The 14,235-nt window shown below is 31.3% G+C and overlaps 1 protein-coding gene across 1 annotated transcript; it reads left to right on the top strand.

The window, feature by feature from the left end:
- Positions 1 to 5,510: 5,510 nt before the first annotated feature.
- Positions 5,511 to 6,449, top strand: LOC120587131 (olfactory receptor 4F6-like). The gene has a single exon (XM_039843810.1). The coding sequence runs from the start codon at positions 5,511 to 5,513 to the stop codon at positions 6,447 to 6,449; it is 939 nt and encodes a 312-aa protein (XP_039699744.1).
- The last annotated feature ends 7,786 nt before the right edge of the window (positions 6,450 to 14,235 follow it).

Genomic DNA, 14,235 nt, shown 5'->3' with positions numbered 1-14,235 from the left:
CCAATAACATACAAATTTTTTTCTGGTATCCGGGCAACTCAGAAAGAATAAACGTCAAACACATTCAAGATCTTCATCCCCAAATTCCAAAATTTGAGAGCACAGGTGGGCATTCACGAATAAACATTCATAACTGATACTAGAAAATGACCAAATTATTCTCTTATTATCAATTATAAAATATTTTTAACATATCAGGGGGGTTAGATTTATTTCTTCAATTTTCATTCATGGTACTGTGGATGAAGATATATCTGTCTATTCAGAATGTATTTTTACACCTTCATCTCAGTCATTCCAAGTAATTCATATCTTAATATCATCCACCCTAAATAAGTTACTTTATACTACCCAACGTATTACTTCAAGACCTCCCTCTCCCCCTCTGTTTCATCATCAGGAAATTCTTTCAATATTTTTCTCTTGGGAAAAATCAATGTGATTCAAAGATTTAGTCCTCAAGAGAAACCAATAATGGCCTGGGTATTGGGTCTCTATGGCAACAGTGGGTCACTCTCCTGTGCAGCTAATTAGCTTCTTTCCCATTATGAAGAATCTTATATAAGCTTTGTCTTGGCGGGGAGGCATCATTTACGGAAATGAAGACTAAGCTCTTTGAATTTCTCTTCTAAAAATGTACATCCTGTGACTAAATAGGCAGGTAGGAAAGATGCTTTTAAATTACAAAATTGTCCCTGTCATGGTTGCTTCTCTTTCTCTAGCCCTCTCAATTCCCCTTCAATGTCTGCTTTTCAAATATTTGTGTCAGAAACTCTTCTTTCTGTCCTTTTATTTTATACCATCTCTCTCCTATTATCAAATATCTTTTTTTAAATAGTAATATTTTATTTCTTTTACCAAAAGTGGGTATTATATATAACTATTTGTAACTTACTTTTACACTTAATATGTTTCACAACATGGATGGATCTTGAGAATATCATGCTAAGTGAAATAAGTCAGATGGAAAAAGTCAAGAACCATATGATTTCACTCATATGTGGGATATAAGTCTGAAAGCAACAAAAGAACAAGACAAACAAACAAACAAACAAAAACTCACAGACACAAACAGCAGTATAGTAGTTAACTGAATCACCATGTCCAACTACCTACTCCATTCTACCAAACCCCACTGCCATATGCTTAAAGTCTTAACTTTTCTTCATATTAGTGACTATTTTCTCTACAGCTTTACTATTTTTTCCCATCCTTTCAGTCAAAATATACTTAAAGCAGTGAATGAAAATTCACGTAAAGTTCACATTCTTAGATGTTCATAATGCATAATGCATGCTGGTTTAAACCACAACAGACTACCTAAGCAAAGTTGTACAATTTTCTACCAATGCCTCTTTTCATCATTTTATCATCCTTATTTGTAGGATTCTTCTTAATCTTTCTCTTATCCTCACTTTGCTCTCCTTCTTTCTTTCCAATTTATAGTCGTTCTTCCTGTGTCTATAGATCTTTCCTGCTTGTTCCTTAGACACTTAGACTGTCACACTGATTATACTCATAGTTCCACATTTTGTATTGTTATTGTTCAATTTTAGAAAGATTAAATATTATAAATAGATTAAATTACATGTTATAAATACTTTTTTTGAGTCTTAAGGCTAATATGTTCATGTAGTGTGGGATTTTCCATTTTAGAAAACTTAACACTCAAACTCCAAGACATGCACTATTTCACCAGTACTAACTTAATAGTAATAGGAATTTCCAAATCTGATAAATTAATTCAGAGACTTTAATTTCTTTTATAAAATGAAAGGCTCACTTTCATGATGAGAGTCCTGAAATGTTGGGTTTATATTTTTATCTTAGTTTTATAAGATAAACAATTGTTCGTAAGCAGTCAACAGGATTCTTCAGCTTCATCTTTATTTCTCCAATGACACTGAATTGGATGGTGATCTAAGGAACTTAACAAATACCTTCTGCTTAGCAGAGAAGATGGAATTGCCATGAAACCTTCCAGGAATGGCCTTATTAATTCTATAATGCTCACCAGATTCATTCCCCTCCCGAAATCCTTTGTCGCTATGACCCTGTGACTTGGTTGATTTAAATATGATAAGAAGTCCAGTGATAGCAGTATGAATGAATTAAAATTGTAAAATGTACTTTTGAGAAAATGCTAGAAAGAGTATTTAGGCGAACATTTAAGTGACAGAAGATAGAAGACAATGTAAAAATCTATAAGCAACAAAATTAACTGCATATTGTGAAACAGGAAAAAAAATTAAATCTACTTATCCCCATCTTCTATATTCTTCTGAAGTATTATCTCTTCTATTCCACTGCACTTTATTGTCTCTATTTATTTGGCCATTTATTATGTCTCTCAATATTTTCTACTGCAACATTACTAATTTTGCTCACTCCGAAATGGATAAGACTGCCAGAACATCCATTTTCTTTATAATTATTTCATGGTGATGAGAATTCCTTCCAAATGGCCAACCCTGATCAAAGTAAAGCAGGGGAAATGCTTTGTCAGCTAACCTGGATGGAATGTCCCAAGAAGTTTTAAATTCATGATAGTTTTACACAAAGTCCAAAAAGTTTAATTAGGACTCTTTACTTATTTAGCTCTATTCTCCTCTTAATAATCTCATCTATGAATCAATTTCTGGCAGTTTATGAAATGGTTAATCGGATGAAAAAAGTTCAAGTTCTTTACTTCCTTGGTGGTTTATTATCTAATAATTATGAGTCAATATTTTTTTCAAATATTCTTAATAAACCTTTCCTTCAACTCTCTGTACTCTTTGATGTTTTCATTTTAAAAAATCTAATACAATTATGATATGTGTAATGAAAGATATTTCAAAATCTAAAAGGAGGTTCATTTATTTTTTATTTTAATTATTATTTTTTAGAGCTAAAAAGAAAGTTTATTAGAGAAGAACAGAATAAAGGCCAAGACAGAAAAAGCAAAAACAAGAGAAAGGGAAGACAAAAAGCCAAGACAAGAAATAAAGAGAAGAAAAAGCCCTTGAGTGTTGGGGAACTCAGTTTATATATTATTAGTTTCTATAAATTATAGAGAAAGGGTAAGAATATGTAGCATGAAAGGCCTGCTGCCAGTTCCCAGCCTTTTAATCCATAGGTTCCTGATGGTTTTAGCCCTAGAAAATGAACAATTTTATTTTGTACAGGACAGGACTTAAAGACTCTGTTTTCCTGTTTTTCCGTTACAGTGTGAGTAAATGGTTTGTTAGCAATCCCAGCAGAAATCTTCCTTTGTCCTACAAGTTTCCTTGTGGTCTGTCTGTCGGGCTGATCAGCATATTGCAGCCTCTGGATATAGTTTGATTTAACTTTTAGTTCTCTTGTTTCCTTCCTAGATTATCAACCTCTCAGATAATTTATTCCCTTATTCTTAAGGGGATATTGAGGGATGAAGGTTTGTCTTCTGTAACTTCTTCAAAGCTGAGATACGGCTGTAATTTCTGCCTGCCGGGAATAAAAATCTCTGGAAGCCTATTCTAAGGGCCTTGGAGGCAGAGAACATGTGGTTATTCCAGCATCAGGAAGTGGCAGGAAGCCTTGCAGCCCAGAAGACATAAATTTAGCAAAAAGATTAAAAAGACAAAAGTCAAAAATTAATAGTAGAAGTAATTGACAATGAAGTCATTTTTCCATGACAGTTTGTTAATTAAGGTAAAGATACATAGTAAAATGAGAATGAATTATCTTGAAGAAAGAGCAGTGGTATAGATACTAAAAGAATAATTATCCAGAAAAGTCCTCTGATCCCCTGGAACATAAGGACTTATCTATTTTACAGAATAAGAGCTTAAGACTTTCCACAGATTGACAGGAATATGTCACATTTCCCATTCCATTTTCTGGAGGAACTTGTGGGAACTCATAAGAAATTGGTTTAATTTGGGACAGATGTACCCAGCTGTTGACTCCTTGTAATTTGACAGTACTTGAGGAACTTAACAAACTTTGGTAGGGCCCTTTCCATTTGGGTTGAAGTTGGCTCTCTGGGGACACCTCCTTCTAAGTCTTTTTTTTTACTACAAAGGTTAGACATTTATATGATTTATGAAGTGAATACCCTAATTATTCTAGCACCCATCTGGCACTACAAATCATTACAATATTATAACTTTATACCCTATGCTATACTCTAAATCCCTGTAACTGTTTTATAACTATTAATTTCTACTTTTTCATTCCTTCACCTTTTTCACCCATTCTCCCAATCTTCCTCCCATCTGGCAACCATTAGTTTGTTTTTTAAAAGCTCTAAAATACCAAAGTCAACTACCCTTATTTAAAATTTTGGACTATGTAATTGGTTTACTTTTATTGCACTTAAAATCAGGAAAAAAAATCTTCTTGATGTTATTATAATTTCTTGTATTAACAATTATTTTAATAATTGTACTATATTCCATTATATACATATATTATAATAAATTTAAACCTAATGTTTGACATTTAACTTGATCAAAGTTTTCCCACTGTAAAGTATGATGAACATTTTTGTGCTAAAAACTTATTATGTACAAATAGAATTTCATAAGGAGTATTATTGAACCAAATGGCACAGATTCAAAATTCTTGATACATGATTCCAAAATATCATATTAATGTTTGAATCGGTCTATATTCCCTTCAGCAATGTATGATGGTGCCTAGTTCACTGAGACTTTGCCAGTTTTGATAATAATAATTGTAAAACTATTTTCTAATTCAATAGGAAAATAATAGTATTATATTTTATCTTATTTCTTATATTTCTAAGGAAGAAATATATATATATACATACATATATACACACATATACATACATACATAGATTACATTTCTGAATTCTCTTTTCATATCATTTGTCCATTTATCTATTAGGTCTTGAAGGTTTTATTGAATGGTTTGAACTTTTTTTTTATATTATGAAGATATCAACCTTTAGTCTCTCTACATTTCAAATTAAAGTATGATTTATGTGTTTGTTTGGGATAGATTGTTTTTAAGCACATACAAAAAAAGCCTTCAGGGGTGTTTTCACTGTTATTATACATTTTTATATTCATTTTTAATTGTTATTTAATTTTATTATTCTTGATTATATGTTTTTTATTTTTTTAAATGATTTTTACATGCTCATATACACTCTTCAAATTTTCTGGGATTCACTATTTATTTATTTATTTTTGTTTTTAATATTTATCATTTTCTTTCCCTTGAATTCTTAGTTTATTTTTTGCATTTTTTTCTAACTTCTTAAGTTTCCTTATTTGTTCATGTATTTGAATAAATGAGATCATTCAAAGCAATAGATTGTCTCTGAGTGCAGCTTTGGTGTCACTACACTGATGTTTAATACCCTGGTTCTCATATTTTATAGTCTACTATTAGTTAAAATATTTGTTCATAACCTATTTTAAGTTATCAACATTTAACACATTCTTTTCAGTGCTCTAAAGTCAATTCTTTCTTTCTTTTCTTTCAGGTCACTTCAATCTTTTCTTCTTTATGATTCAATGGACCAAGTAAATGGCTCTGTGGTAACTGAATTTGTGTTACTGGGACTTGCACAATCCTTGGGAATGCAGTTTTTTCTTTTTCTCTTCCTTTCTTTATTCTATGTGGGAATTATCCTAGGAAACCTCTTCATTGTGTTCACAGTGATTTTTGATTCTCATTTACACTCCCCCATGTATATTCTGCTGGCTAACCTATCACTAATTGACCTGGGCCTTTCATCTACCACAGTTCCTAGGATGATATCTGATCTTTTCAGTGACTGTAAAATCATTTCCTTCCACAGTTGCATGATACAGATGTTCTTTATTCATGTCATGGGAGGAGCTGAAATGGTGCTACTCATAGCCATGGCATATGACAGGTACACTGCAATCTGCAAGCCTCTCCACTATTTAACTATTATGAATCCCAAAATGTGCATGCTTTTGTTAGTGACTGCTTGGATCATTGGGTTGATTCATGCTATGTCTCAGTTTGTTTTCACCATAAATTTACCTTTCTGTGGTCCTAATAATGTGGGGAGCTTTTATTGTGATTTTCCCAGGGTTATTAAACTTGCATGTATGGACTCTTATAGACTAGAATTTGTGGTCACAGCCAACAGTGGCTTCATATCTATGGGCACCTTCTTTTTTTTGATTGTATCTTACATCTTTATTCTAGTCACTGTCAGAAAACATTCTTCAAAGGATTTGTCCAAAGCTTTCTTCACTTTGTCAGCTCACATCTCTGTAGTGGTTTTGTTTTTCGCTCCATGTATGTTTCTCTATGTGTGGCCTTTCCCTACAAAGTCATTAGATACATTTTTTGCCATTGTGGACTTTGTTGTCACTCCTATATTAAATCCTGCCATCTATACTTTAAGAAACAGAGATATGAGAGTGGCAATGAAAAGATTGAGTGTACAAGTTGTAAGTTCTAGGGACGTGACATAACAAGTTTCATTGATAAGAGCACGAGATGAACATCATGGACCAAAAGGACCCTCATGATCACCATAAACACAATTTCATTATTGCTTTTAAAAAACTGAGAAGTCCAATGAAAAAGAGGTATTAAATCAAAGAATTTCATTTTCAGATAAAGTTGCAACAATTTTTGTGTTATAAAAAGTAATATTATGTATTTCTATCTAACTTACAAACCTAAATTGTAGTTACCATCAATGACTACATTTGATTTTCACATGGTTATTTTATATCTGTATATACATATATACTTGTATATATATGTATATATATATATATATATATATACATATATATATATATATTTCCCTTTATCAGTATGTTAATACCGATAAAAAGCATTACTAGAAATCAATTAATATTTCTTATGGAAATTATGTGGATCCAATGGATAAAATAGAAGTTTATGTAAACCAGCAGTTATTAAAATCAAGGAAGAAACAATTCTCATTCTAATTGTACTTTAAGTTAAATTAATAGGAAGGCAACACTGTGTTACAACTCTTAAGAATTGTTTTCAGACTTTGGTTATTAATGTATTTTAAACAATGTTATTTTACAAATAGACTCGTACTTTGCATTATGCAAAACTTGCCTGTGTTAATTTTTCCCAGTGGCAAATTTCTGTTGCCTTTGCAGTCTTCTTTAAAGTATCTCTTGATTCACTCCAAAAAAGTATCTACAAATCTAAACATATTTGAAGGGACTTATTACCTACATAAAGGTATCCCACTCAAATCTCAGCTCATTTAATGTTCTTAAGTTAGGATGTTTAGGACAAAGAAGATGTTTGACATCTTTCAGGCAAAACCTAGAAGTTGTGGTGGTCAAGGTGCACAATCAAGACATCACATGAATGTATTTCTTTGACTGATTAAGAAAACATTAATTGTGGTGAATCAGCTTGGTTTTAACTTTTGCAAGGTAATTAAGAGTGCCTAATAAAATGAAAAATGATAAGAAGTGAGACTTTCATCAAATTTGTAGAATCAAATCAGTGAAATGGTTTTTGCCAGGGCCTGGGGGAGAGGGAAATGAGGAGTTACTAATTAATGGGCATAAAATTTCAGTTAAGCAAGATTAATAAATTCTAGAGGTCTGCTGTACAGCACTGTGCCTATTGTTAATAGTAGGTGAGGGAAGACGAAGAGAATAAGGAGGTCAAATACGTGGTGATGGAAGGAGACAGAAGAATATACAGATGTTGTATTATAAAGTTGCTTACCTGAAATGTATGTAATGTTATTAACCAATGCTACCCCCAATAAATGTAATTTAAAATTTAAAAAAATAATAAGACTTAATTATTTTTGGTCAAGATATTTTCCCTATATTTTCTCCAAAACTGGTCATCAATGTTATAAGCTATACTCTTTTTATAAAATCTAAAGTATTATTATTCATTGCTTTTGTTAACCTATCTAGATTTTAACTTTACAACTTAATCTGATTTAATTGTTTTACTATGATTCTTTAAATAATTCAGTTTTAGACTCGGTGAGGTAGCAAAATTACCTAAATGAGCCAAGAAATTGTGACAATGGCCTTAACTCAAGATTATTTTGAGAATCTTCTTTTAAGACTGTAAGAGTTACTCTTAGCACTCAAAGTTCAGGCTGTCTATTTCCCAATCTCCTTGCCTACTTCTAGTCACTTTTATAATGGCTCTTAAATAACCAAGTCGTTTGCTGAGGAAGACAATTCATATAGATTTTATTCTCTTACAAGTGTCATGCTTCAAGAGACTGTGCAAATAAAACGAAAATCTGTGCTCTTATTCGCTCTGAAAATTGCTGTCTCTTCTAGTTATGAAGGAGGTAGATGGAATGATGAGAGTGAAATATGTTAGCAAAACTAACCAATTTGTAGTATTCTATTGACAATGAGATGCTTCTATTAGTAAGAATCCATTTGGCAGTGTTCACCTGTGTGTGTATTGTCAGGAAAAATGAGAAGATCTCATGAGGTCTGCATAAATACTTAGAAAAGTTATATAAATAATATTAGCCAGGATAGCCCTTATAAGTGTCATACAAATTAGTGTCAAGTCTTTCTCCTGAATCTTCCAAACTAATTGACTTTTTCCTCTCTGTTTGAGGGGTTCTATTCCCCATACTTCCTCAAAGACAGTCTTCTTACTCACTTCTTTTCTTCCTTTCTGCAATCCCAATGAAACTTTGTTTGGAACATTTCTTTCACATAAAGGTGCAAATCCTACTGATAGTGGTAGGAGATTTTGAAGATTTTGAAACAGTGAACTCATTTTAAAAACAGAAAAACTAAGGATTGGAAATTTTGAATGGCATACCCAAGATTACTCAGTGAATTTGTGCTAGAACCTAGGTTTCCTGACATCATTTTCATTAAAATTTAAAAAAACTTAGGTGATTTTCTTTAAAGAGGGGTGAAAGTTGCTTAAGACGAATATGTAGCAGTCTAATGGTTGAATTTTAAGCTTAATCTAGTGCGTGGGGAAGAATTTTCTTGTTCAACTGTAGCTGGCTCTTCATGGCTGTTACAACCAATAAGTAAGATTATGAAGAACTTCTTCAATAAAAACCAAGCTTAATGTTTAACGTAGAATCAATACCATTTTTCTAAAACTTCTTGAATCGCTTTTGAAGCATCAGAGATGAGCTTTGTTGGTGAAGGATCCCCTGTAACTGAGGATCCTATATTATCACTTTCTCCTCAGCAGCATGTAATCGGGAAAGGAGCCTTAACTAAGTGAACAAAAAATCTCTTTTGCTGAAGAATAGCAGGTCTGAATTCTTACTTGTTCCACGGTAGAAAATCTTTTGGTGCAAATGAAAACCCTTTGGCCAACGATCACCTTTGGAATATTTCCTATGAAGATATAATTGGTAAGCCTGTTCTATCTCAGTGAAATGAAATGGTTTCACATACAGTAAATATCTAAGGTCAACTCCAAATTGCATGTGTCGATTCTAAAGACACATCTCAACCAATCACTCATGTCAGAAATCACCTCAAAATAGAAATCCCATTATCTTTTGTGTTAATGATTAGTCTGACTAAATGTATTATTATGCTAAGCAAAAGGGAATTAGAATGAGTGTTCATGACTTATTTTACTGTTATATCTCTCTTTACACTTAGAAAAATTAAAATTGCTAAATTTTTTTATCTTTATTTTTTTCTGAAAAAGAAATTTACTATATTTACTGAAATATAGTAGACAATTAGTTGCTCATATTTACATTGTTCAATTTGAGTTTTTTCAATTATAGTTATACAATAATATATTAATTTCATTTGTACAGCATAGTGATTAGAGATTTATATAACTAAAATCACTAAATTTTTATAAGACTTTGAAAATAGTAATGTGGTGTTTCAGTGGACAGGAATAGGAAATGGGATTCAGAATAATGAAGAGAAAAAATATCCAAAAGCTATGGAGTAATTGTGATTAAGAAAGTAATGAAAACAAATACTACTTGTCATACTAAACACTAAAGTCAACTTTTAAGATTTTTAAAAAGAAACTCCTCTCATTGTAATAATTTATAGTTCACCTCCTATTACTAAAACAACTCATAATCCATGAGTGCATTATCAGGAGTGACAGGAGGACTGAGTCTGCCAACATAAAGTTTGCCCTAAAAGCATTTGACACTCTGTGGTATATTACAACAGCTCATAAGCAGTAAAATTATTTAGAGCACCAGTCCCCAACTTTTTTGGCACCAGAGATTAGTGCTCCAATAAGAATCTAATGCCTGATGATCTGAGGTGGAGCTGAGACAGTGATGCTAGAGCTGGGGAGCAGCTGCAAATACAGATGAAGCTTCATTAGCTGACCCACCACTCACCTCCTGCTGTGTGGCCAGGTTCCTAACATGCCACAGACCGGTACTGGTCCATGGCCCAGTAATTGGGAACCCTTAATTTAGAAAGATCCAAGTTTTTCAACATTTTTCACAAAGCGTATCATTTGGATCCATCCATGTCATTTTCCAAGGTTAAAGATTTTGAAGTAAAAAGTAATAGGTTCAACCCTACTAGCCTTATTAATCATGACTTGGGGCACATTGTTTAATTTTTCTAAGTTTCAGTTTCCACATGTGCAAAAGGAAAATAATAATATTTATACATATGGTTATTATGAGAGATAATTAGGAACTATTATAATGGTTATATAAATTCTGTATATTGACAAGCCGAAAGTTCTCAAACTTTATTTTATACCAACATACTTGAGGGATACGACACACTGCAATCTTAATAGATGCTTATAATTGCCTTTGGGGGCAAGTGTAGTTGTAAGTGGAAGTGTGTAAAGTTATGCGCAAGTGTGTGCTCAGTGTACACTCAACCATCCTAAGAATACAAGCAAAAAAATTCAAGATAAAAGTAGAGAGAAATATAAATTGGAAAAAAGTTTGACAAGTGATTCCGATCAACAGTTCCTTTTTCCAGCAAGAATCACTGAACCAGGCAAAAATCGAAGATTAAATATTTTAAGAAAAAAAAGAAATGGAGTTTTTAAAAGTTTGACTTGAATAACAGATAAGGAGAGTCGTATAATAAGAGAGTTAAAACTAGGTTTACCCTCCCTCCCAAAATAAAGAGAATAGAAACTCCATAATTAGATTAAAAACGCAGAAGGAAAATTAGTATATGATATACAGTATCTCAAATCAGTGAAAAAGAAACTATCAGTGTGATGATGGAATAACTACATAGCACAATGAGAAAAGATATATTGGTTCTATATCTCATGCCATATTCCAAGACAATTTTTAAATTAATTCAAGCATAAATCTTCTTTTAAATTATAAAAATATTAAAGAAAACGGGAGTTAATGTCTTTATAATCCATGAATATAATAGATTGATAACATTGACTACATAAAATTAATGTTTTAAATGCATGATAAAACTGAGAAAAGTATAAAAGATAAAAGAGATACTAGGGAAACATATTTACAGCTTACATCACAAAAAAATAATTAGTGTAACATATAAGAACTTTTTTAAAAAACAACAAATGTAGAAAAATGGGCAAAATATATGAATTTACAGTTGGTATTTAAGGAGATATAAATGATCCTTAAATATCTGAAAAAATGTTCAAGTTCTCTCATGTTAAGATATATGCAGACTAAAACTAAGCTGAAATATCAGCTTTGACCTATAAGATATCAAATATCTGATTTTAATATTTAATAATACAACATGTTGGTAAAGTTATACAGAAAGGGGCACTCATATTCATTGTTGATAATACAAAATGATGTAACCTCTTGGCAATATCTACAAGAATTACCATATTACTAACTTTTGACCCAACTGTCCTAATTCTATCCTACGATACATTTACAAAAATACAAAATAACCAATGCACAAGGTTATTTGTTACAGCATCGTTTTAATAGTAAAAGAAGGGAAAACACTCGAATAACAATCAATAAGAATTTCATAAATAATGTGCAAAAATTATACACAATGGAACATTAAGCAACTATAAAAATAAATGAGGAATATCTCCATATTCTTCTCTGGAGGAATCTACAAGGTATATGTTAAGTGAAAACAGTAATGTGAAAATAAGTGTCCCTAGTATGTTCATTTTTGTGTTAAAATGATGATACATGTATTAGATTTATATGTGTATATAATTTATAAATATATATTTAATAAGTACTTATATATATTTTAACTGGTCAAGGGACAGAGATAAACACTAGACTTTTCTGAATATGTCTTATTCCATAAGTTTGACTTTGAAATCATGTAAATGTTTTTGCATAATTAAAAATAAAATTAAATCGAAAGAAAAAATAGCACTTTCTAAAAATTAAGTTCAAACCAGAACAAGTAGTTTAATGGTATTTCTCTGTGTGAGTGCGTTAGTTGTCTATAATATGGAAATAGATTCTTTTTAACTATAGCTCAAAATTCAATTTTTGACACAGTTAATTGTGATGGTTAATTTTATGTGTCAACTTCACTAGGCCATGATACCTAGATACTGATCAAACACCAGTCTAGATGTTACTAGCAAGGTATTTTATAGATGAGAATAACATTTAAATCAATTTAAATCAACACTTAAATCTGCTTTGAGTAAAGCAGACTATCCTCTAATGTCAGTTGACCTATCCAAATCAGTTGAAAGCTTTAGAGAAAAAGAACTGACATCTCCTGAAGAAGAGAGAAATCTGCCTCCAGACTGCCTTTGGACTCAAATTGCAATGTCAACTCTTCCCGGGGTCTCCAGCCTACCAAATTTTGTATTTGTCAGGCTCCACAATTGTGTGAACTAATTCCTTAAAATGCACACACACACACACACACACACACACACATTATTAATCTTTTCAGAAGAACCCTAATATATAAATTTACCATATTTTGTCTATTTTCTATTTCATTGATTGCTTTCTTTTATCTGTAATATTTCTTTCCTTCTGTTTATTTGGATTTGCTTGACTTTTTCTAGCTTCTTAAGTGAGAAACTTGGATAATATATTTAATAATTATTTTTTCTTTTCTAACATCAAAGCAATAAATTTCTAAGTTATGCTTTAGTTGCACAACAAATTGTGATGTATTTTAATTTTATTATAATTTAGTTCAAAATACTTTCTGATCTCCCTTGTAAGATTTTCCTTGAAAGTATTAAAAAATATGATGCTTAATTTTAATGTACTTGGGATATATATATATATATATATATATATATATATATATAACCGTGTTGATTAATTTAATTACATTGTAGTCAGAGAACATATTCTCTTAAGGTACAAATTTTGAAGACTTTTGAGATTCACTTTCTGACCTATTTTAGTGAACATTACATGTGCTCTTTAAAGGAATATGCATTCTGCTCTTGTTAGGTTATGTATAATTGTCAAGTGAAGTTGATACAAACCATGGTTCAAATCATCTGTTTTTCTGAATTTTGTTTACTTCTATAAGTTACTGAAAAAGAATTATTAAAATATCTAATTATGATTCTAGTTCTGTCACATATGTTAGTTACCCGTACATACATTATAAAACCCACAACATGATGTTATGATTTTTGCTTTCGATAGCGATATATCTTTTAAAGAAATTATGAGAAAAGTATATACTCTTTTGTAATCACCAACATATTTACCATTTCTGGTGTTCTTCATTCCTTCCTAGGGACACGTGTTCTCATGTCATATCGTTTCCTTTTAGCCTGAAAAATTTCCTTTAGAATTTCTTGTAGAGTAGGGCTGCTAGCAATAAAATTCTTTTATATTTGAGAATGATTTTGATATTCTTTTACATTTGAGAATTTATCGCTTTATTTTTATATAATGACCTTTGTCTCTTGTTTTTGACTTTAAGTCTATTTTGTCTGATGTACAGATAGTCACTTCTGTTCTATTTTGGTTATAATTTGCATAGAATATCTTTATCCTTCCCTTCATTTCAGTCTGTGTGTGTCTTTAAAGATAAAGAGTCTCCTGTAGGATGCATATAGTCGGATGTTATTTTTTCAATCCATTCAGTCATTCTGTGTCTTTTGATTGGATAATTTAATTCTTTTTGATTGAATAGGTGAGGACTAATTATTGCCATTTTGTTCAGTGTTTTCTGATTGTTTTGTAGTTTCTTACCTTTTCTTCTGGCTTACTGTCTTCCATTGTGACTTTATGATTTGTGTGTGTTTTGCCTTGATTCCTTTCTCTATATCTTTTGTATATCTACTGCATGAAGTATACCTTCTTCTTGGTGCAGATGAAAC

This window comes from Pteropus medius, unplaced genomic scaffold (assembly GCF_902729225.1).
Source record: "Pteropus medius unplaced genomic scaffold, Ma_sr-lr_union100, whole genome shotgun sequence".
NCBI classification, from domain to species: domain Eukaryota; kingdom Metazoa; phylum Chordata; class Mammalia; order Chiroptera; family Pteropodidae; genus Pteropus; species Pteropus medius.
This window is presented reverse-complemented; position numbering and strand designations above follow the sequence as displayed.